At 40.7% G+C, this 22,901-nt stretch overlaps 1 protein-coding gene across 1 annotated transcript in view; it reads left to right on the forward strand.

Annotated features, from left to right (window-relative positions):
* patj (PATJ crumbs cell polarity complex component) overlaps nucleotides 1-22,901 on the forward strand; it is a 364,256-nt gene that overhangs the window by 123,880 nt on the left and 217,475 nt on the right. The window contains exons 23-27 of the mRNA XM_078218535.1: nucleotides 1,732-1,927; nucleotides 5,287-5,406; nucleotides 7,672-7,743; nucleotides 10,050-10,227; nucleotides 15,062-15,172. Coding sequence (XP_078074661.1) covers nucleotides 1,732-1,927; nucleotides 5,287-5,406; nucleotides 7,672-7,743; nucleotides 10,050-10,227; nucleotides 15,062-15,172 — 677 coding nt within the window. The remainder of the gene's footprint in view (nucleotides 1-1,731; nucleotides 1,928-5,286; nucleotides 5,407-7,671; nucleotides 7,744-10,049; nucleotides 10,228-15,061; nucleotides 15,173-22,901) is intronic.

The following is a 22,901-nucleotide window of genomic DNA, read 5'->3' on the forward strand; positions in this document are numbered from 1 at the left end:
TAACAATCTGCTATGATGAATGCAATAAGGCAAAATGTTCATTGTAGTTAATACATAATTACTCAATGCCCAATAGCTCCTACGCAAGCTTTATTATGAATCGAATAGGATCTGTTGAAGTATGTTCCCTCATAGGGTGCTAACGTTTGGTGCTGGAAATATTGATCATTTAAGTGTAATTTTAACCTTTAAAAAGAATATTCAAAATCGAGATTTTCATTGGCACTTGTACGTGAAAGAATGGATAAGAGACAGATATAGCTTGAAATGTGATTGAACATCGCTGATTTTTTAAAAAATCAGCTGTTGTCTGAAAGTTAGCATAGTGTCATACCATTGTGGGATGCTTTCCACTGATGACCAAGTTCAATAAGTGAAGAAATTCTTTACTGTGTTCTTTTAGAATTGCTTCATTCTCAGATTTTCATCAAAACAAAAGCATTTATTGAAACACCCTCAAGCAATATGTGCCTGAAAAACCTGACTGGAGGAAGCATATTGCTTGCTGCACTCAGGACAACCCAAATACCTCGAAGGGTCCCAAATGGGTGTTAGACCTATATATAGCCATTTATTAGCCTAGTGCCTGAAAATTATCCAAGTGTTCCTTGGGTGGAGTGGTGGAGAGCAAGGCAAGGCCTTGCAAAATTGCTCCTTTTCTATCTCGAAAATGGTTGCAACTACTACAAGCTCCTACGCTACTATCTAAGTTTACGTTTATTTTAAGTTTATTTATTAGTGTCACAAGTAGGCTTATACTATCACTGCAATCAAGTTACTATGAAAATCCCCTAAACACCACACTCTGGCGTCTGTTCGTGTACCCTGAGGGAGAGTTTTTTAGCATGGCCAATGCACCTAACCAGCACGTCTTTCGGACTGTGGGAGGAAACTGGAGCACCCGGAGGAAACCCATGCAGTCACAGGGAGAACGTGCAGACTCCGCACACAGTGACCCAAGCTGGGAATCGAACACGGGTCCTTGGTGCTGTGAGACAATAGTGCTAACTACTGTGCCATCATGCTGCCTATTGATCTCTGATCAACTAGAATGCAAAGATGTATAGCCATCTCTATTTCTAATCTGTAATATTTTCATGATATTTAAATTTATTTTTCTAAGCTTGTAATACACATTTTTGCCAGTTTCTTTCAGAGAAAATGTAGCCAATAATATTGTATATTACTCAAGGTTGCTAGTCACACCATCCAGCTACAGCTGTTTTCTGCTCCCCTCCCACCGACTTATGGGAAACGGCATGACCCCAGACCACTATGGATAGAGTAGTAGATGCACCATTTTGGCTGGAGCAGAAAACCTCCGTGCCAGTATCTTTAGAAATCTGAAAACTGGGTTCTCCTAATCCAGTATTAATCTCAGTTCTGACAATCACTCACTCACTTGAAAAGGGAACTGACACTGTTAAAATAACATTGATAAAATCTAAGCTCCTGTCTGCTTGTTTGCTTTCATTTGCTGGTACAGGATTATCTTTTAACTGTCATATGAAAGTTCTTGTAGGTGACTGTTAATTACATTATCCATTGTATCTGGCTTGGCATGGAATTTGGTAGTATGTGGCCATAGGAGTTGTGCTTTGCCTTTTTTTGTGTATATTTGCACTTACAGAATAACCAGTCTGTGCAGCATAGAATGCATTCATCCTCTATTGTATTATTTTAAGTTGCAGTAAAATATCCTTGTATGAATATTATTATTGTTTTACCTAGGATTGAATATAAAAAATGATCAGAGAGGACCTGGGGCATTTATCAAGCGTATTAATAATGAGGGGGCTGCTGGAAAAGATGGACAGCTCCAGGAGGGAGATTATATTGTTGCTGTGAACAAGGAATCCATTTGTGGTCTAAATTCTGCTCAGACACATTTTGTCTTTGCCAACAAAGCCTTAACTGAAAAAATCTTGTGAGTATTTCTTGTGCTGTACTGGTAGCTGTTTTTCACCCCTTCAACTTGCTGTAACTTCTTAGTTTTGTGACAGTATGATCTGCTCGTGTTTTTGTTACAAACCTGAATCATTTGACAAATATCAAGAGGATTTTGATTGTGAAATAAATACACTTTATTTTTGTGAATAGACAAATCGAGAAACGATGCGCTAAGACAATTCAATAGATGCCTTTCATTTTGTGGTTCACTTGAAATTGGATATTCTTGCTTGCACATATTTGTAACCCAAAGTACACTGCACTATGCTTTAATTTGTGGATGAAAACAACTGGTTAGAATATTGCAACTAAATTTCAGTTTACGCATTTCCATTTGTCAGTAAGCAATTTTCCTCGGACTAAATTTAATTATTTTTGATGTTTATGGTGGAGTACTACATTTGGTGCACTGCTGACTGCTTGGCTTTTTGGGGAGCTATACTAAAATATATTGCTGAAGTTGGAAGGTAGATTATATATAACAGTGGAATCTGTCCAAGGTAAAAGTGTACTGTTGAGAATTAATTCTCGGCCTCCTCATTTCTCCTTTCATCGGATCAATTTAAACTAAACTTAATGCTTACAGCTCTGGTAATGGTGACCAATGCCAGAACAGTCAATGAAAAAAAATGAGTATTGCATGAGGATTAAATAGAATTATCAAAATTCCAATGCTTGAATGGATGCTACTCGAAAGTCACTGAAGATGTTTCGAGACCTGACCAGAGTTTCAAACAATAACTTTTTCCTGCACAGTGCCATTAACCTAGAAACATGTCCCAAGATGCTTCACTGGAGTGTGATCATTCTAAAGTAGTTGCTAAACCAAAGTTGGTTATTAGCTTTATTCAAGGATCATCCTAGATTAGAGTGAGCAATTTTGCCAGGTGAGAATAAGTCCTGACAGTGCTTTATGTGGTACAGCCAGATCTGATAGTGAATGGGTAAACTGATTGCCCAACATATGAAGTTAGCATCCATTAACTTTAGGGAGCAGAGGTAAGGGGCAAACCAGAGGGATCAATCAGGATGACAGAGTGTGACACTTCTAATAGGGATTATGTCTCCAAAAGGGAAGGGTCTGGTTGAGATGATTAGCTGCAATTATGTAATTGTGTACAAACTGACAAAGGCTGAACAGTTAAGATTGTAAAAGGCAGTTTCAGATGTTTAGTAAAAGATTATTGCATGTGGCCACCTTCCAAATGGAGACTGGGCAACTCTTGACATAAGTCATAAGATAGCCATAGCTCAAAGCTCATCATTTTTGTCAAATTACACCTCTGTTAAACACATTGGAATATGAATGCAAGTTGATTTTGTTATGGATAAGCAAAATCTTTGGCCTAATAACTTTTGTTGGTCCTTAAATCACTAATTTCACAGTGCCTGTGTGCATTGCAGAAGTGGTGAGCTTGATGCATGTTAGGAGGCTGCAAGAGAAGAAAAGTAAATGCTGCTTTTGTGTGTTTGTTTTTAATGGTTTATTTAAATCATAGGTATTAGTAAGGTGTTATATATGTTTGTACTTTGGTATTTGTGAGTTTATTAAGAGAAAGCCTACCAGTTTTGTCTGCCAATTCTTCCTCTTCTCCTGAAAACACCATCCATTTGCTTGTGATCACATGTCCTGATGCCTTCTGGAACCCTTAGCTTTCCCAAGTGACTTTGGTTCATTTATAAGGCTTGATATTAAATGTTAATATTGTTTTGATCATAGCAATCCCAATTCTGCCCTAATACATATATTTGCAGTAGAATAAAAATTGGAAGTAAAAATGACTTGTTCATTTGTTTATCCTCCCTGATTCATGAGGCAAATTTTAGCACTTGTCCTGCTTCCTTACATCAGTAAGAAGTTTAACAACACCAGGTTAAAGTCCAACAGGTTTATTTGGTAGCAAAAGCCACACAAGCTTTCGAGGCTCTGAGCCCCTTCTTCAGGTGAGTGGGAATTCTGTTCACAAACAGAATTTATAAGACACAGACTCAATTTACATGAATAATGGTTGGAATGCGAATACTTACAACTAATCCAGTCTTTAAGAAACAAAACAATGGGAGTGGAGAGAGCATCAAGACAGGCTAAAAAGATGTGTATTGTCTCCAGACAAGACAGCCAGTGAAACTCTGCAGGTCCACGCAACTGTGGGAGTTACAAATAGTGTGACATAAATTCTGATTCTAGGATCGCATGATAAAGACTCAGGAGGAAAAAAGCAGAAATATTTATGTGAAATAGTGTGACATAAACCCAATATCCCGGTTGAGGCCGTCCTTGTGTGTGCGGAACCTGGCTATCAGTTTCTGCTCCGCGACTCTGCGCTGTCGTGTGTCGCGAAGGCCGCCTTGGAGAACGCTTACCCGAATATCAGAGGCCGAATGCCCGTGACCGCTGAAGTGCTCCCCAACAGGAAGAGAACAGTCTTGCCTGGTGATTGTCGAGCGGTGTTCATTCATCCGTTGTCGCAGCGTCTGGACAACGGATGAATGAACACCGCTCGACAATCACCAGGCAAGACTGTTCTCTTCCTGTTGGGGAGCACTTCAGCGGTCACGGGCATTCGGCCTCTGATATTCGGGTAAGCGTTCTCCAAGGCGGCCTTCGCGACACACGACAGCGCAGAGTCGCGGAGCAGAAACTGATAGCCAGGTTCCGCACACACAAGGACGGCCTCAACCGGGATATTGGGTTTATGTCACACTATTTCACATAAATATTTCTGCTTTTTTCCTCCTGAGTCTTTATCATGCGATCCTAGAATCAGAATTTATGTCACACTATTTGTAACTCCCACAGTTGCGTGGACCTGCAGAGTTTCACTGGCTGTCTTGTCTGGAGACAATACACATCTTTTTAGCCTGTCTTGATGCTCTCTCCACTCCCATTGTTTTGTTTCTTAAAGACTGGATTAGTTGTAAGTATTCGCATTCCAACCATTATTCATGTAAATTGAGTCTGTGTCTTATAAATTCTGTTTGTGAACAGAATTCCCACTCACCTGAAGAAGGGGCTCAGAGCCTCGAAAGCTTGTGTGGCTTTTGCTACCAAATAAACCTGTTGGACTTTAACCTGGTGTTGTTAAACTTCTTACTGTGTTTACCCCAGTCCAACGCCGGCATCTCCACATCATCCTTACATCAGAACAGTTAGTTTAGGGATCAAAAATAACACCTTCTTGATCTGACCGCCTAGTCTGTAAATTAATTGGGCTGTTAGTGCAGTGGACTTTGTGGAGACCAGTGTCTCATTGCGTATTGTGATCTAACCTTTGTACATGTTGATTAAAGTGGTTGTTTTTTAAATAATTTCTTCTCCTTTGGTGTGGAATCTAGGGTTACCTATGTGCCTGCAAAAGATGTGGAAGACTATAAAAGAAGTTTTTTATCAAAACAAACCAGGCCCGGTAGTGCTGCAATGTTGGCAACAGAAACCAGGATGAAAACTGCTGTCAGGTATTTACATTAATCATATTCTAAGAATTGAAAGACAGCAAATTTTTAATAATGTTTTTGGATTGAAATTTTATTTCAAGATGCCTCGATGGCAGATATCCCTCATATCCTGGCCAATATTTATCCTTCAAAGTCACAGAAACCGATTAACTGGTCACTGTCTCATTGCTGTTTATGGGGATTGCTGCGCACACACTGTACTGGCTGCCACATTTCCCACATTGCAATAATGACTACACATCAAAAAGTGGTTCACTTACTGTAAAGATGTTTTCAGACATCTGGTGGGAGTGAAAAGCGCCATATGAATGCCAGTCTTTCCTTTTCCAATCGTATTAAGTAGTTTTTGGAATACAATTAATTTTTGGGACATTTCATTTCAAAATAACAACAGCTCAAGCAAAGAGGTTACTTGTTGAAAGAGGAAAAGTTTTTTATAATTGTTTAAGGTTGGGTAGCTGTTCATTATTTTGATGTTTTTCAGTTTGTACTTACGAAGTAGTGTCATATATTTGCAACATAAATTTAAAGAAAGGAATATGTATATTTATACAAACTTTTAGCATAATTCAGGTTTAGAGGTCCGGACAAGTTTGGATTGGGGTGAGTGTGATTGGGCTGCCTTGCGGTTATCCAACCTTTTTCGTGTACGTATTTGTGTGAGCTTTGCACAGTATAACTTTGCAAACCAGTGTTGGAAAGTATGGTTTATGGTGCTATGGAGTGGAAGAGTAGATAAAGAAAATGTACTCAAGAAGTAGCTTTGTTAATGTTTTCTAAATTGAGTACAACGTTGACTTTTGCAGCAATTAATTTTTCTAAATATCTATGGTGAAACAAAATTGAATAGATTTTGTAAATACAGTGGAGCCCCGATTTAACGCGCCCTGATTTAGTGCGAATTCGCATATAACGCAATGGTGTCATTGGACCCTTTTTTTCCCGCTAATAATTGGCAAATTTAGCGCGACCCTGATTTAGCATGACCCCGTTTTTTTCACGACCCCGCATTTATGGACCCCAACCATCGCGTTATAACGGGGCTCCACTGTATTTAAAGTTGGCGCATTATTACAATTTTTCAACATCGGAACAGTTACATTTGCACAAATGAAAGCTGAAAATTACCTGTGGAGAAACATTAAACACAAATCTCTACTGTGGATCATAATCTCTAATTTGCATATCAAAGCACATATGCAAAAATGTTTCATGACCAGCTTTGAACATAGACTCTAATGGAATAAATTGCAGCAGTTTAAGTGGCTATTATGGGTACTACTGATACATTGCCTTGAGTTCTTGATAGCCATTATGCAAAAGCTTTTAACAGTGGTATATATTGATTAACGGTTGAAAGACAGGTGAGATCAGTGTCTTATTTGTACCCTGGGCTGTATATTACATTTGATTGTTGCACACATAATCATCATAATTGATTACTTTGTTTATAATTTGTGTTTTGCAAATAATTTGAGAGATAATTTTCACGAGATTCAGAATTTTTGCTAAATGCTACACACTAAACACACACAAACTTCATCAGTATGAGATGGAATTCCAAAACAAATTTTCAATACTTTGGCAAATGTCCTCCGCATGTTCTTTGGAGCTTTACTATTGTCATTTAATATTGTTTCATTTATTTTTACTAGGCCACATTATCAGACAATTCATCTGGAACAGAATTCTTAACTTTTGTACTTCCTGTTGGTTCATGGTTTTCATGTGTTTGAGGAATATAATGGTAAACTGTGGGATTTGAAGTCTTCAGAATTGATGCAAACATATTTTAAAATCGTAGCTTTCAGTTTTTCTTGAATGTGGCAAACATTATACATTCATGGAAATCCTCTGCATGTATTGGCAACCTCCTGGCACCTTACAAAAGTGTTAACTTTTATAAGCCAGAAACAAGGCAGGACTATTTAGTTCCTCAAGCCTGTTCTGCCTTTCAATTAGATCATAGATGATCTATCTCAACTCCATTCATCAGCTTGTGCTCATGTGCCCTAGCTTAGCTAGCCGAAATGTATTGATGCCAATATTAAGTGCTTCCAAAGATTTCAGGCCTGCAATTATTAAGGGCTTGTAATGCTGAGCAATGCTTGATCACAGAATCCTTCAATGAGAGCAATGTACTATATCCTAGAGAGAAAGACTACAGCACTTTATGCGTTTCAATCTATGTTTGAAGTTCATTGTTCTAATATTAAAAATACCATTAAATTATGTTCCAACATGGTTTTATTCTTTTTTGATCAGTGAACTGCCTGAAAGAGAAGAAGGCGAGGGGGAAGAAACCCCAGTCTTAAGTCACTGGGAGGCACCAAGATGGTAAGAGGGTATCAGAGGTTTTGGTATTTGTTTCTTCCATAATTCTCTAACGTGTTTCACCATGTAAATATTTTTACTGCTACACAACCACACCACCTAGATTGTAGATGATACAAAGGACTTGTGCAGAGTGTTTAGAAAGAAGGCGTAAATTAGTTCATTGAATGTGACTTTCAGAAACAACTTTCAGTTCTTTCAGTTAATAACTTTAAGAAATAACTTTCAGTTACTTTCAGTAACTGAAAGTAACTTTCAGTAACTTTCAGTTATTTCTCACGACTTGTCTCTGAAGTAAAATGCTTTGTTAATTGAGGCCGCCGAGAGGACACAATCCCGGATGAAATTAAAACCTAGCTTCATTAAGGACAATAAGTCTAATATTGTGGAAAGTAATTCATTTTTGACATTTCTAGTAGAGTTCTTTGAGGAAATAATGGAGTGCTAATGAAAGGAATACAAGGGGTGTTAGATATATGTATTTATTCATTCATGGGACATGGATGTCGCTGGCTGGCCAGCATTTATTGCCTATTCCTAGTTGCCCTTGAGGTGGTGGTGGTGAGCTGCCTTCTTGAAATGCTGCAGTCCACATGCTGTGAGTTGACGCACAATGCATATCAAAGGCACGACATAAGATTGCTGAGAATAAAGGGAATGATGTGGAGATGCCGGTGTTGGACTGGGGTGGGCACAGTAGGAAGTCTCACAACACCAGGTTAAAGTCCAACAGGTTTATTTGGTATCACGAGCTTTCGGAGTGCTGCTTCTTCATCAGGTGAGTGGAAAGTTGGGTTCACAAACACAGCATAGAAAGACTGAGACTCAGTTGCAAGATGATGGTTGGAATGCGAGTTTTAACAGTTAATCAAGTCTTTACAGGTACAGACAATGCGAGTGGAGAGAGGGATAATCACAGGTTAAAGAGGTGTGAATTGTCTCAAGACAGGACAGTTAATAGGATTTTGCAGGCCCAGGCCAAATGGTGGGGGTTACAGATAGTGTGACATGAACCCAAGATCCCGGTTGAGGCTGTCCTCGTGTGCGGAACTTGGCTATCAGTTTCTGCTTGGCAATTCTGCATTGTCGTGTGTCTTGAAGGATGCCTTGGAGAACACTTACCCAAAGATCGGAGGCTGAATGGCCTTGACTGCTGAAGTGTTTCCTGACTGGAAGGGAACACCCCTTCCTGGTGATGCGCAGACAATGGTCTGTTCATCCATTGTCATAGCGTCTGCACGGCCTCGCTGATGTACCATGCCTCAGGACATCTTTTCCTGCAGTGTATGAGGTAGACAACGTATTAAAGCTTTAAATGTTATTACAGTGTCCTGTATATATTAAAATGCAGATCTGTTTCATAACTTTTTATTTCATCGCACCTGATTCCAACTCATTGCATCGTATTTGTTTGAGCCAGAAAAGCACTGGTATTCGTAAAGATATAGTCACACAACCTGTAAAATTTTTTATGGGATCAAGGGAGAATACCTTAAACAATTCAAGACTCTCTCTAATATATGCACTGTATAGGGGTGCAAGTGGAACTACACTGTTAGATTCTTGTATTTATTACAAAGAGGCTTTGTAGTTTTGCAGGTGTGTGGTGCAGTGTTCATTTTAATGCATTTGAGTTTAGATTGTGGAATTTCAAAAATATTAAGTGTTGGATGTTTTATGTGATCTCGATGACTGCCTCTATTTCCATTAGCTGCACTCGGACAATGGTGGCTCCCATGCATTTTATGAAAGCGGGATCTCCAGTGCAGCTCGTGCATGACTGAGATGGATTGATGTGGCATTCGCCAGGTCAATCTGATCAATGCATGAACTAAGATTTACTCCATTGTCACCACAGATATAATAATTAGCATTTGCAAGATGAAATAGCCTCTTGTGTTTGTCGTATCCAGTATCTAGAGTCAAATCTTGTGACACAAAGTGGCCGTCTTTGCTTAGAATGTCACTTTTCTCTTATCTTTATATACTTCTGTTTGTTTCACTTTTGCATTTTGAATGTTGATTTTTCTTTTCCAGTACTGTGAAAACATTCTTCCATAGATGTATTCATTTGGCAATGTATTCCATTTTTATAGGTTGAAACCACAAACCATGAATTTTGAACTTGACATAAAATGACTTAAAGAAGGAAAGGGCCTTTCCTCTGAAAAACTTTGACCTCATTGTAAATACTGAAATTTTTGAATATGGATTAATGGATGGTTTTGAATTTGGCAAAATAGAAATTAGACAATGAGATTCACTCATCATTACAGCCTAAATTACAAGCAAATGTATCTTTACTCTAGGGTTGAGCTTTGGCGAGAACCAGGAGAGTCACTTGGAATCAGTATTGTTGGTGGCATTACAGTAATAAAACGATTGAAAAATGGGGAAGAATTGAGAGGAATTTTTATTAAACATGTGTTAGAGGACAGTCCAGCTGGAAGATCCAAAGCTCTGAAGACAGGGGACAAAATTATTGAGGTAAATAATATTAATAAACACTAATAAATAATGTTAACATAATAGTAAACAAGAACATAAATGACTGTGACTATGAACTGTTAGAGGCTTGGCACACTGTAAGTTTTAATTTCTTAGTGATGCCTGAGAGCACTAAAAAGAAGCATAGAGTATTCATTCAAATTGCTATGATATATTTATGAGGAAGTTTGTGGTTTGTTGCCCAATCAGTGTTATAAAGTTATCAATTTTAAAGGAAAACATGAAATTGTTGAAATTATTTCAAGACCTTGTATTCACTAAGAATTTCAATTATTTCAAGACCTTAATGTACTCACTAAGAATTTATGTAATTATCATAGAAATCATTGATCCGTAGATGATAAAATATTAAAAGGTACAGTATTGGATGTAGGGCATTTTATTGCTAAAATAACATTCTCTCTTTTATCTTTGGGGTAGTGATTTCAGTGGCTGAGTAATTCACCTCACTGCACTGAATATTGGTGCCCTGATACATTCTATGTGAGTGGCTTAAAGTAAAACGATTGTGTAGTGGGACATCTGATCCTTGACTGAGAAATTGCATTTTTTTTAAATTAGTTCATATTGCTTATGGATGAAATATCTTTCTTTCTTTCAGTTTTTTTTTAACTTGGATTCAGCATCACTGATTTGTCCCATAAATAAATGTTGCATCCTCTCCTAAGCCAGATTGTGCCAATGCCTGCAATATTTAAGTAAATATAGGAAGTGGTTAAACAGAAAATCCTCACTGACCAGAAACTGAATTGAACTAACCATATAAATACAGTGGCTACAAGAGCGGGTTAGAGGTTAGGATTCCTATAGTGAGTAACTCCTCCTGACTCCGCAAAACCTGTCCACCTTCTACAAGGCATAAGCCAGGAGTGTGATGGAATGCTCTCCACTTGCCTAGGTGAGTGTAGCTCCAACAACACTTGTCACTATATTCTCGTTTATTGGAATATATACTGCTTATATGCTGAACGCTATCAGGATATTGCTAAAGTTCCCCTTATTCTCCTATCTAAGATTCACCACATCCTCTGTGCCATATTTTCCTAGATGTAACTTAATTTATTTTGTCCCAAGTTCTGTACAGTAAAAACTGTATCTTTACTAGTAGATATTTAACTATTCTCAAATGTTTGTAATTAAACAAATATTTTGAGTTATTTTAGAGATGATCCCCATCCAAATACAGTGGAAGCAAATAGCCTTCTGCATCTATGTGCCCTTACCATATCAGACCAAAATGTATGTTATCTGGAGCTTGCAGAAGCAGTAAGCAGTAATGATTTAATTGTGTGTGCTGTGCCCAGCAAGGGAAAATCCAATAATTAATCCAATATAAACAAAAATATTTAATTTTGTAATAGTGTGATTCATTATTAAATAGCCTCTATAATTTGCTTTGGCAAATATTTCAAAAGAATGAACTTGCAGTTAATTCACTTTGAATGAGAAAGTTCGTGGGACACTGCTGTATAAATATAAGCTGTTTTATGTCTCCCATCTCTTCCCAAAGCTGTGCAATTCCCAAGGTTCTCTTTCGGCAACTTGTTACAGGAAGATAGTAATACTGCAATTAACAGTTATATTCACACCACACAAGAGCCAAGCAATGACCATCTCCAACAAGAGAGAATCTAACCATCATCCATTGACATTCAATGGCATTACATTTGATGAATCCCCTGCTATCAGCATCCTGGGGGGATTCCCATTGACCAGAAACTGAATTGGACTAACCATATATATATACTGTGGCTACAAGAGCGGGTTAGAGGTTAGAATTTCTGTAGTGAGTAACTCCTCCTGACTCCGCAAAACCTGTCCACCATCTGCAAAGCATAAGCCAGGAGTATGATGGAATGCTCGCCACTTGCCTGGGTGAGTGCAGCTCCAGCAACACTTGACCATCCAAGATCAAGCAGCCCGCTTAATTGACTCCCCTTCCACAAACATTCACTCCCTTCACCACCGGCGAACAGTGGCAGCTTTGTGTACCATCTACAAGATACACTGCAGGAACTCACCAAGGCTCCTCAGGCAGGACCTTCCAAACTATGGCTACTATCATCTAGAGGGACAAGGTCAGCAGACACATGGGAACACCAGCACCATCTTGACTTGAAATATATTGCCATTCCTTCCTTCACTGTCACTAAGTCAAAATCCTGGAATTCGTTCCCGAACATCATTGTGGGACTACAGCAGTTCAAGAAGGCAGCTCACTGCCACTTTCTCAAGGGCAATTAGGGATAGGCAATAAATGTTGAGACACATTTTACCAGAGACCTCCCACATTCCATAAATTAATAAAGCAAAACCTGGTTGATGAACCTCCTTGTTTATCATAGAAACCCTATAGTACAGAAAGAGGCCATTCGGCCCATCGAGTCTGCACCGACCACAATCCCACCCAGGCCCTACGCCCATATCCCTACATATTTACCCACTAATCCCTCTAACCTACGCATCTCAAGACACTAAGGGCAATTTTTAGCATGGCCAATCAACCTAACCCGCACATCTTTGGACTTAAACAGACTACTATTAGTTTAAACAGACTACTAATGGGAAAACCTACAGAAGAGCAATGGGTGGCATTTAAAGCAAAGGGGGATAAAGTTTATTTATTAGTCACAAGTAGGCTTACATTAACATTGCAATGAAGTTACTGTGAAAGTCCCCTAGTTGCCACACTCCGGCGCCTGTTCGGGTACACTGAGGGAGAATTTAGCATGGCCAATTCACCTAACCAGCATGTCTTTCAGACTGGGAGGAAACTGGAGCACCCAGAGGAAACTTACGCAGACAGGGGAAGAATGTGCAAACTCCACACAGACAGTGACCCAAGCTGGGAATCGAACCTGGGTCCCTGGTGTTGTGAGGCAGCAGTGCTAACCACTGTGCCACCCTTATATGAGAAAGCTGTGGCTGGTAAAAGTAGGGAAAATCCCAAGATATTCTGTCAGTATATCAATGGGAAGAGGATAACCAGGGAAAGAGTAAGCGCCCATTAGGGACCAAGGGGACAATCTGTGGGTGGAACCAGAGGACACTGGGAGAGTGTTAAATGAAAACTTCATATCCGTCTTCACCCAAGAGAATGAGGATGATGGTATGGAATTCAGGAGAGAGACTGCAAGGTTCCTGAGTAAATTGACATAGGGAAGGACAAGGTTTTGGAGGTGTTGACAGGCTTAAAGGTGAATAAATCTCCAGGTACGGATGAATTGTGCCCGAGGCTGCTATGAGAGGCAAAGGAGGAGATTGCAGGGGCTCAGATCCAAATTTTCAATTCCTCTCTGGTGACATTAGCTGTTCTCCAGATGACTGGAGAACAGCAAATGTGGTTGCGCTATTTAAGAAGGATTATGGAGATAAACCACTTAGTTTCACATCAGCAGTAGGGAAACTAGCAGAAAAACTCATGAAGGAGAGCATCTATCTCCACCACGGAGAGGCAAGGCTTGATCAGGGATAGTCAGCATGGCTTCGTCAGATTGATTGAATTTTTTGAGGAGCTAACCAGGTGTGTGGATGAGGACGGTGCAGTCGATGTTGTTTATATGGATTTCTGAAAAGCCTTTGACGAGGTCCCACATGGGAGACTCGTAAAGAAGGTAAATGCATATGAGATACAGGGTAATTTGATCAAATTGATTCAAAATTGGCTCAGTTGTTATAGACAGAGGTGAAGACAGAAGGCTGTTTTAGTGACTGAAAGCCAGTGTCCACTGGCGTACCACAGGAATCTGTTTTGGGTCCCCTATTATTTGTCATTTATATAAATGACATAGATGACTATGTGGGGGTAGGATTATTAAGTTTGCGGATGACACAAAGATTGGTAGGGTGGTTAACAGTGAGGCTAAGTGTCTTGGGCTACAAGAAGATATAGATGGAATATCAAATAGGCAGTTAGGTGGCGGATGGAATTTAACCCTGAAAATTGTGAGGTGATACACTTTGGAAGGAGTAATTTGACAAGGAAGTGTTCAATGAATGGCAGGACAGTAGGAAGTTCTGTGAAACAAAGGGACTTTGGCAAGTTTGTCCAGAGATCTCTGAGGCTAAAGGGCATGTTAGTAGGGTTGCGAAAAAGGCATATGGGACACTTGCCTTTATCAATTGAGGTATAGATTACAAAAGCAGGGAAGTCATGTTGGAGTTGCATAGAACTTTGGTGAGGCCACAGCTAGAGTACTGTGTGCAGTTCTGGTTGCCACATTATAGGAAAGATGTGATTGCACTGGAGGGGGTGCAGAGGAGATTCACCAGGATGTTGCCTGAGATGGAACATTTGAGTTATGAAGAGAGGCTAGGTAGGCTTGGATTGTTTTTGTTAGAGCAGAGAAGACTGAGGGGTGATCTGATCGAGGTGTACAAGATTATGAGGGACGTGGACAGAGTGGATAAGGAGCAGCAGTTCCCTTTAGTTGAAGGGTCAGTCACAAGGAGACATAGGTTCAAGGTGAGGGGCAGGAGGTTTAGGGGGGATGTGAGGAAAACGTTTTCACCCAGAGGGTGGTGACGGTTTGAAATGCGCTACCTGGGAGGGCGGTGGAAGTGGTTTGCCTCACATCCTTTAAAAGGTACCTGGATGAGCACTTGGCATGTCATAACATTCAAGGCTATGGGCCAAGTGCTGGTAGAAGGGACTTGGTAGGAATTCAGCTGCTTCTAATGTGTTGGTGCAGACTCAATCGGCCAAAGGGCCTCTTCTGCACTGTTTGATTCTATGAGACCATATAACATTTTCTTCAGTATACCGGGTGTTGGGAAAGGTAAACAGTCAACTTAATCTGAATGTATATTACAGGTTTCTGGTGTAGACTTGCAAAATGCCACACATGATGAAGCGGTGGATGCGATAAAGAATGTGGAAAATCCAGTTGTTTTTGTTGTTCAAAGCTTACTGCCTACTCCAAGGGTGAGTAAAAACCAGAAAATGTTTAAGATTACATTTTAATTTTTTAAAGACAGCTTTTATAACCGTGTGAATTTATACAATGGGCTTTAATGGTTATTTCATTACTGGGTGAAAGGGCTGGTAAGTGTTATTAATAAGGTTGGGAAATGATGCAGCAAAGTTATTAATTCTGTCTGTAGACATCTTATTTGAGTGCAAATTTTGTTTTTTTATGTAAAAATTTATCCATTCATCCTACCATAAACACTGGCACCTTTAGTCCTTTACTTTCATATAAAAGGGTTTTAATTAACCAGAAACATTCATTTATTTACATTGGTTACAAGAGAGTATTTCCATTCACTGTTATTCTGGATGTTCAGCTTGCCTTTTTCTCTCAGAAGTCTAAAACTGTCTTCATGATTATGAATAGTTGTATTCAAGCTGACGAACTTTTGCCTTAGGAAAGGAAAGGATGAAATCTGCCTCTCCTGTTTCTCCCATGTCAGTGCAGTCTCAGTAGGCCGAAGGACCTCTTCTGCACTCTATGGTTCAATGATTCTATGTCAAAGTCTTTCACATCTGCATAACAAAATTCTATTATTTCCTCTTGCTCCAGATCAGTTGAATGAAATAAAGAAGAATCCAAATAGATTTTAGTTTATGTACAGGGCCCAGAGATGTTTCAATATACAGCCCAAAAATAAGTTATGTGAGAGGTTGTTCACTGCCAATAGTTAACATGCCTTGAATATACTACTGTGACTGTTAATTTTTAATTCGTATGATTCAAAGGCTAAATAAGAACATAAGAACATAAGAAATAGGAGCAGGAGTAGGCCATCTAGCCCCTCGAGCCTGCCCTGCCATTCAATAAGATCATGGCTGATCTGACGTGGATCAGTACCACTTACCCGCCTGATCCCCATAACCCTTAATTCCCTTACCGATCAGGAATCCATCCATCCGCGCTTTAAACATATTCAGCGAGGTAGCCTCCACCACCTCAGTGGGCAGAGAATTCCAGAGATTCACCACCCTCTGGGAGAAGAAGTTCCTCCTCAACTCTGTCTTAAACCGACCCCCCTTTATTTTGAGGCTGTGTCCTCTAGTTTTAACTTCCTTACTAAGTGGAAAGAATCTCTCCGCCTCCACCCTATCCAGCCCCCGCATTATCTTATAAGTCTCCATAAGATCCCCCCTCATCCTTCTAAACTCCAACGAGTACAAACCCAATCTCCTCAGCCTCTCCTCATAATTCAAACCCCTCATCTCCAGTATCAACCTGGTGAACCTTCTCTGCACTCCCTCCAATGCCAATATATCCTTCCTCATATAAATACTTGAGGTGAGGGTTAGATTCTGAGATAGTTAGCAGCCATAATTTGATGGATCTGGAAATCTTGCCAGATTTTTAATTATGGATATCTGGATCAACTGAAGATAATGCTGATGGAGGAGAGTGTGTACTACAAGTAAAAATTAAGTAATGAAGTAAAGCTTAACACTTATTCCTTAAGAGCATAATAATGTTAAAAAAAAGGGTTGCTGAAGCTTGCTGCATTTTGCCAATCTTCTGTGCTTCCATTTCTACCTCCTGAAATAGCTCATTTTTTGGACAAATTTAATTGCTTGAGTTTCTGGCACTCTGTGCTTCTTTGGGTCTTAACAAATTACCCTCATTATGCTTCTTATTGTCATACCTAAATATTATGGCTCTTTTACGATTGCAACTCAAGTGTTTTGAGCCTGGATTTTGCGATAGTAGTGATAGTTATACAACTAGTGTTGACAATCATTACTCATCTGAAACTGTGACAGCAAATTCACACATTTACAGAATATTGTGGAAATCCAGAAGTTAACATGCTGTCAGTGATTCTGCACTTCTCCAGAGATTGTGCTGCTGAGGTCCCCTCAGAATTCAATTAATTAGAAATCATGGAACTAACTATGACTTGTGCTCTTTCACTCTTAGTTTTGCTGTCAAATGTCTTAAAAATGTGCACCATATCTAGTGACATATACCTGGGTTTTGAAGGTAATTAGAACTCCATAATTATTGCTAACCACCCTCATTTTATGAAAACCTTATTTTAAATTTGTGGAATGTTAAATTTCTCCTTTTTCATAAAACTTGATGAAGTGTTCTTTTTTTTTTCGAAGCATTTTTTGATATTTTATATTCTTTCTTAATCACATGTATATGTCCCGATTATTTACTTTGGCATCTGTAAAATTCAAATTTAAATGTGAAATGATCCCATGGTTTTTACCGTTTGGTTTGCTGTCTGTGAGAATACTTGAGTGTGATTGGTTGTTTTCCCTGCTTGATTACAACCTTAGATGTATGGAGGTCCCTTGATTAAAACTGACATCTGGAAAGGGGAAATCTAACCCCAGAGGTTGCTAGACCTTTGTGGAAAGCTTTCTTCAAGGTCAGTGGCGAGTGCTGTTGCTTTGCCACTGATTACTAAATCCTGTCCTTGTGCTTCTTGTATGCTTTTTACATCTGAGACTTTGTTTCTGTCCTCACAGGTCCTGCCTGTCCTGCTCAACATTTCCATCATTTTATGTTTTAGTTTTAGAGTGACACAGTAAACAGAACTAAAAAGTACTTGATGTACTTATTTTAATGGTTTGAATGTTTCAGTATTAAGTTTACTTTTATTCAGTCTCAGGATGTGATCATCTCGTTTATTGCCCATCCCTGCTGCCTTGAGAAGTTGATTTTTTTTTTCCTTGAAAACTGTATGATACAATCATGTGGCTTGCTAGACATGGGAAAATTAGAAGTCCGTGTTGGTGTGGGACTGAAGTCACATAGAGACTGAAGTCACATGGAGACCTGTTTTGATATGTTCAGCTGGTCCTTTAGAATGGAAGGTGAGGCCAAGGGTAGTCATTGTCCTGGCAGGGAGGGGAAGGAATGAGAGCTGCAGTGCAGGAAATGGAATGGATAACACCAAGAGCCCTGTCAACCATGGTAGGGGGATCCTGGGTGTTGGATCCTGGGTTAAGGACAAAAGAAGATGGGGCGATTTTCCCAAAAAAACTAAGTGCCCAACGGGTGGGAAATTGAGAGATTCTCCCGCCCCCCTTTTGGGCGAATTTAGTTGGTTGAATTTCTGGCACTCTGTGCTTTATGCTGGTAGCGTGGAGGGGGTTGGGCAGAATCCCGCCCAAGAGGCCAACGTCAGCACTCCACCAGCCCCAACACATCCCTCGATGGTCTACTTGAGCAGTGCGACGGGCCAGGAAAAACTGCGCCCAACATATCAGAAATGCTGGTATGGAATGTTTGCATTATCAGAACAGGTATGATGGAGATAAAAGAGCTGGTTTCTCACACTTCCATCCCTCCAGCATTCAAGTTCAATAGACCATCCAATGTCATTTCTGCCACTTCCAGCATGATGTTACCATGAAGCACATCCTCCCATCCTCTCCCTTTTCAGCATTCTGAAGGGACCGTTTCCTCTGTGACATCCTGGTCCACTTCTAATCATTCCTCTTTCCACAGCACTTTTCATGCGACATAGGAACGTGGAAATTAGGAGCAGGAGTTGGCAAATTTAGCCCATTGAGCCTGCTCTGCCATTCAATCAGATCATGGCTGATCTCTCCCTGGTCTCAAATCCACCTCCCCACCTGTTCCCATATCCCTCATTCCCTTTTTTTATTAGAAATATGTCTAAGTCCCTCTTGAAACCATTCAACGATTCAGGCTCCACCCCGCTATGGGCAGGGAGTTCCACAAATTCACCACCTTCTGCGAGAAGTAGTTCCTCTTCTTCTCGGTTTTAAATCTACAGCCTTGCAAACTATTCTTGTGATCTCTTGTTCTAGATTGCCCCATAAGAGGAAACATTTGGTCTACATTTACTTTATCAATCCCTTTTAAAATTTTACATACCTTGATCAGATCCCCTCTAATCCTTCTTAACTCCAGTGAATACAACCCAAACTGTTTAATCTCTCCTCGTATGTCAACCCCTTCATCCTCGGAATCAATCTGGTGAACCTCCTCTGAACTGCCTGCAATGCCACCACAACATTCCTCAAATAAGGAGACCAAAACTGGACTCAATACTCCAGATGTGGTCTCACCAACACCCTATACAATTGCAACAACATTTCTCCACTTTTATACTCCAGTGCTTTTGCAATAAATGGCAACATCCCATTTGCCTTTTTTTATTATGTGCTACACCTGCTTTGATTTGATTTAATTTGATTTATTATTGTCACATGTATTAACATATAGTGAAAAGTATTGTTTCTTGCGCGTTATACAGACAAAACATACCGTTCATAGAGAAGGAAACGAGAGAGTGCAGAATGTAGTGTTACAGTCATAGCTAGGGTGTAGGGAAAGATCAACTTAATGCAAGGTAAGTCCGTTCAAAAGTCTGACAGCAGCAGGGAAGAAGCTGTTCTTGAGTCGGTTAGTACGTGACCTTGGACTTTTGTATCTTTTTCCCGAAGGAAGAAGGTGGAAGAGAGAATGTCTGGGGTGCGTGGCATCCTTAATTATGCTGGCTGCTTTGCAGAGGCTTTGGGAAGCGTAGACAGAGTCAATGAATGGGAGGCTAGTTTGCGTGATGGATTGGGCTACATTCACGACCTTTTGTAGTCCTTGCAATCTTGGGCAGAGCAGGAGCCATACCAAGCTGTGATACAACCAGAAAGAATGCTTTCTATGGTGCAACTGTAAAAGTTGGTGAGAGTCATAGCTGACATGCCAAATTTCCTTAGTCTTCTGAGAAAGTAGAGGCGTTGGTGGGCTTTCTTAACTATAGTGTCGGCATGGGGGGACCAGGAACGTTGTTGGTGATCTGGACACTAAAAACTTGAAGCTCTCGATCCTTTCTACTTCGTCCCTGTTGATGCAGACAGGGGCATGTTCTCCTTTACGCTTCCTGAAGTCAATGACAATCTCCTTCGTTTTATTGACTTTGAGGGAGAGATTATTGTTGTCGCACCAGTTCACCAGATTCTCTATCTCATTCCTGTACTCTGTCTAGTCATTGTTTGAGATCTGACCCACTACGGCGGTATCGTCAGCAAACTTGAAAATCGAATTGGAGGGGAATTTGGCCACACAGTCATAGGCATACCGACTTTCTGCGATTCATGAACATAGACATCCAGGTCCCTCTGCCTGGACGCATTTTGAATCTGCTTTCAATTTAATGTGCCTTTCTATTTTTTCTGCCAAAATATTTCACCTTACACTTATCCACATTAAACTCCATATGCCAAAATTTTGGCCCATTCTCCTAGCCTACCTATATCCATCTGTAGAATCTTTATATCCTTTTCACTGCCTGCTTTCCCACCTATTTTAGTATCATCGCAAGCATAGGAAATTTAAAACTTGAGCATTTACACCAAACTCCATACAGTCCAAGACTCCAAATGCACCTCTCAGGTGAGACTGTGATTCCATGTACTGCTTTTAATTTCTATGCTGTATTCAATGCTTACGATGCAGTCTACCCTACATCCAGGAGAACAAGTGCAAATTAGGAGATTGTTTTGCAAACAAACTCCATTCAGCCACAAGCATGACACCAATCTTCCAGTTACCTGTTGTTTTAATTTTCCACCTTGCCCTCACACTGACCTCTCTGTCCTCAGCCTCCTGCAATAAAGCTCAACATAAGCTCTTGGGTCAGCAACTTACCTTTCAGTTAAGCACTTTACAGCCTTCCGGTTTCAATGTTGAGTTCTCCCATTTTGAGCGTAATATTTGCCCCCATTTTGTTTCCTTTTCCTTTGCAAATTTCAGTTTAACTGTTTTTTATTTTGTTTTTGCTTTTGGATAGTAGCTGTTCATCACTCTGTCATTCACACTTCGTGACAATTTTTTTGTTTCTTTACTTGCGCTGTTATTACTTCTTTTGACCCTGCAGTACCATATGTGTTGCAAAGGCCATGGGCCCTGACAATGTTCCAGCAATAGTATTGAAGAGTTGTGCTCCAAAATGAGCTGCGCCCTAGCCAAGCTGTAAAAGGAAGCCATTCAGGTGCGGGGAGAAAAAAGGAATGTAGTGATAGTAGGAAATAGATAGGATAGTCAGAGGGATTGACACCGTTCTCTGCAGCAAAGAGCGTGAGTCCAGATGATTGTGTTGCCTGCCGATGCCAGGTTTTGAGACATAGAAACATAGAAAAACTACAGCACAAACAGGCCCTTCGGCCCCACAAGTTGTGCCGAACATATCCCTACCTTCTAGGCCTACTTATAACCCTCCATCCTATTAAGTCCCATGTACTCATCCAGGAGTCTCTTAAAAGACCCTATTGAGTTCGCCTCCACCACCACTGACGGCAGCCAATTTCACTCGCCCACCACCCTCTGTGTGAAAAACTTCCCCCTAACATTTCCCCTGTACCTACCCCCCAGCACCTTAAACCTGTGTCCTCTCGTAGCAGCCTTTTCCACCCTGGGAAAAAGCCTCTGAGAGTCCACCCGATCTATGCCTCTCAACATCTTATATACCTCTATTAGGTCTCCTCTCATCCTACGTCTCTCCAAGGAGAAAAGACCGAGCTCCCTCTGCCTATCCTCATAAGGCATGCCACTCAATCCAGGCAACATCCTTGTAAATCTCCTCTGCACCCTTTCAATCATTTCCACATCCTTCCTGTAATGAGGCGACCAGAACTGAGCACAGTACTCCAAGTGGGGTCTGACGAGGGTCTTATATAGCTGCCTCATTATCCCCGGACTCCTAAACTCAATCCCTCGATTGATAAAGGCCAGCACACCATACGCCTTCTTAACCACCTCCTCCACCTGCGGGGCCAATTTCAGAGTCCTATGGACCCGGACCCCAAGGTCCTTCTGATCCTCTACAGTACTAAGAGTCTTTCCCTTAATATTGTACTCCTTCACCCCATTTGACCTGCCAAAATGGACCACTACGCATTTATCTGGGTTGAAGTCCATCTGCCACTTGTCCGCCCAGTCTTGCATCCTATCTATGTCCCTTTGTAACTTCTGACATCCCTCCAGACTATCCACAACCCCACCAACCTTTGTGTCGTCGGCAAACTTACCAACCCATCCCTCCACTTCCTCATCCAGGTCATTTATGAAAATGACAAATAGCAAGGGTCCCAGAACAGATCCCTGGGGCACACCACTGGTGAGCGACCTCCAATTAGAAAAAGACCCATCTATACCCACTCTCTGCCTCCTTTGGGCAAGCCAGTTCTGGATCCACAGGGCAGCAGCACCTTGGATCCCATGTCCCTCAGGATCTTCTCCATCAGCTTACCAACCACTGAGGTTAGACTCGCCGGTCGGTAATTTCCTGGGCTATCCCTCTTACCCTTCTTGAAAATAGGAACCACATCCGCAATCCTCCGGCACCTCTCCTGTCTCCATCGATGACGCAAAGATCATCGCCAGAGGTTCTGCAATCTCTTTCCTCGCCTCCCACAGTAACCTGGGGTACATCCCATCCGGACCCGGCGACTTATCTATCTTGATGCCATTCAAAGATTCCAGCACAACCTCTTTCTTAAAGTCCACATCTGCTCAGGGCTGGAGAGGAACTTGTGGTGAGAAGGGGAGGACCTAGTCACCATGGTCCATGTAGGTACCAACGACATAGGCATGACAAAGAAGGAAGTTCTGTATAGTCAGTATGAGGACCTAGGCACCAAATTAAGAAGCAGAACCTCAAAGGTCATTGTAAAAATTGACATAGGAAAACTCAGGTTAGGGAGATAAATA

Source organism: Mustelus asterias, chromosome 8, assembly GCF_964213995.1.
Source record: "Mustelus asterias chromosome 8, sMusAst1.hap1.1, whole genome shotgun sequence".
NCBI lineage: Eukaryota > Metazoa > Chordata > Chondrichthyes > Carcharhiniformes > Triakidae > Mustelus > Mustelus asterias.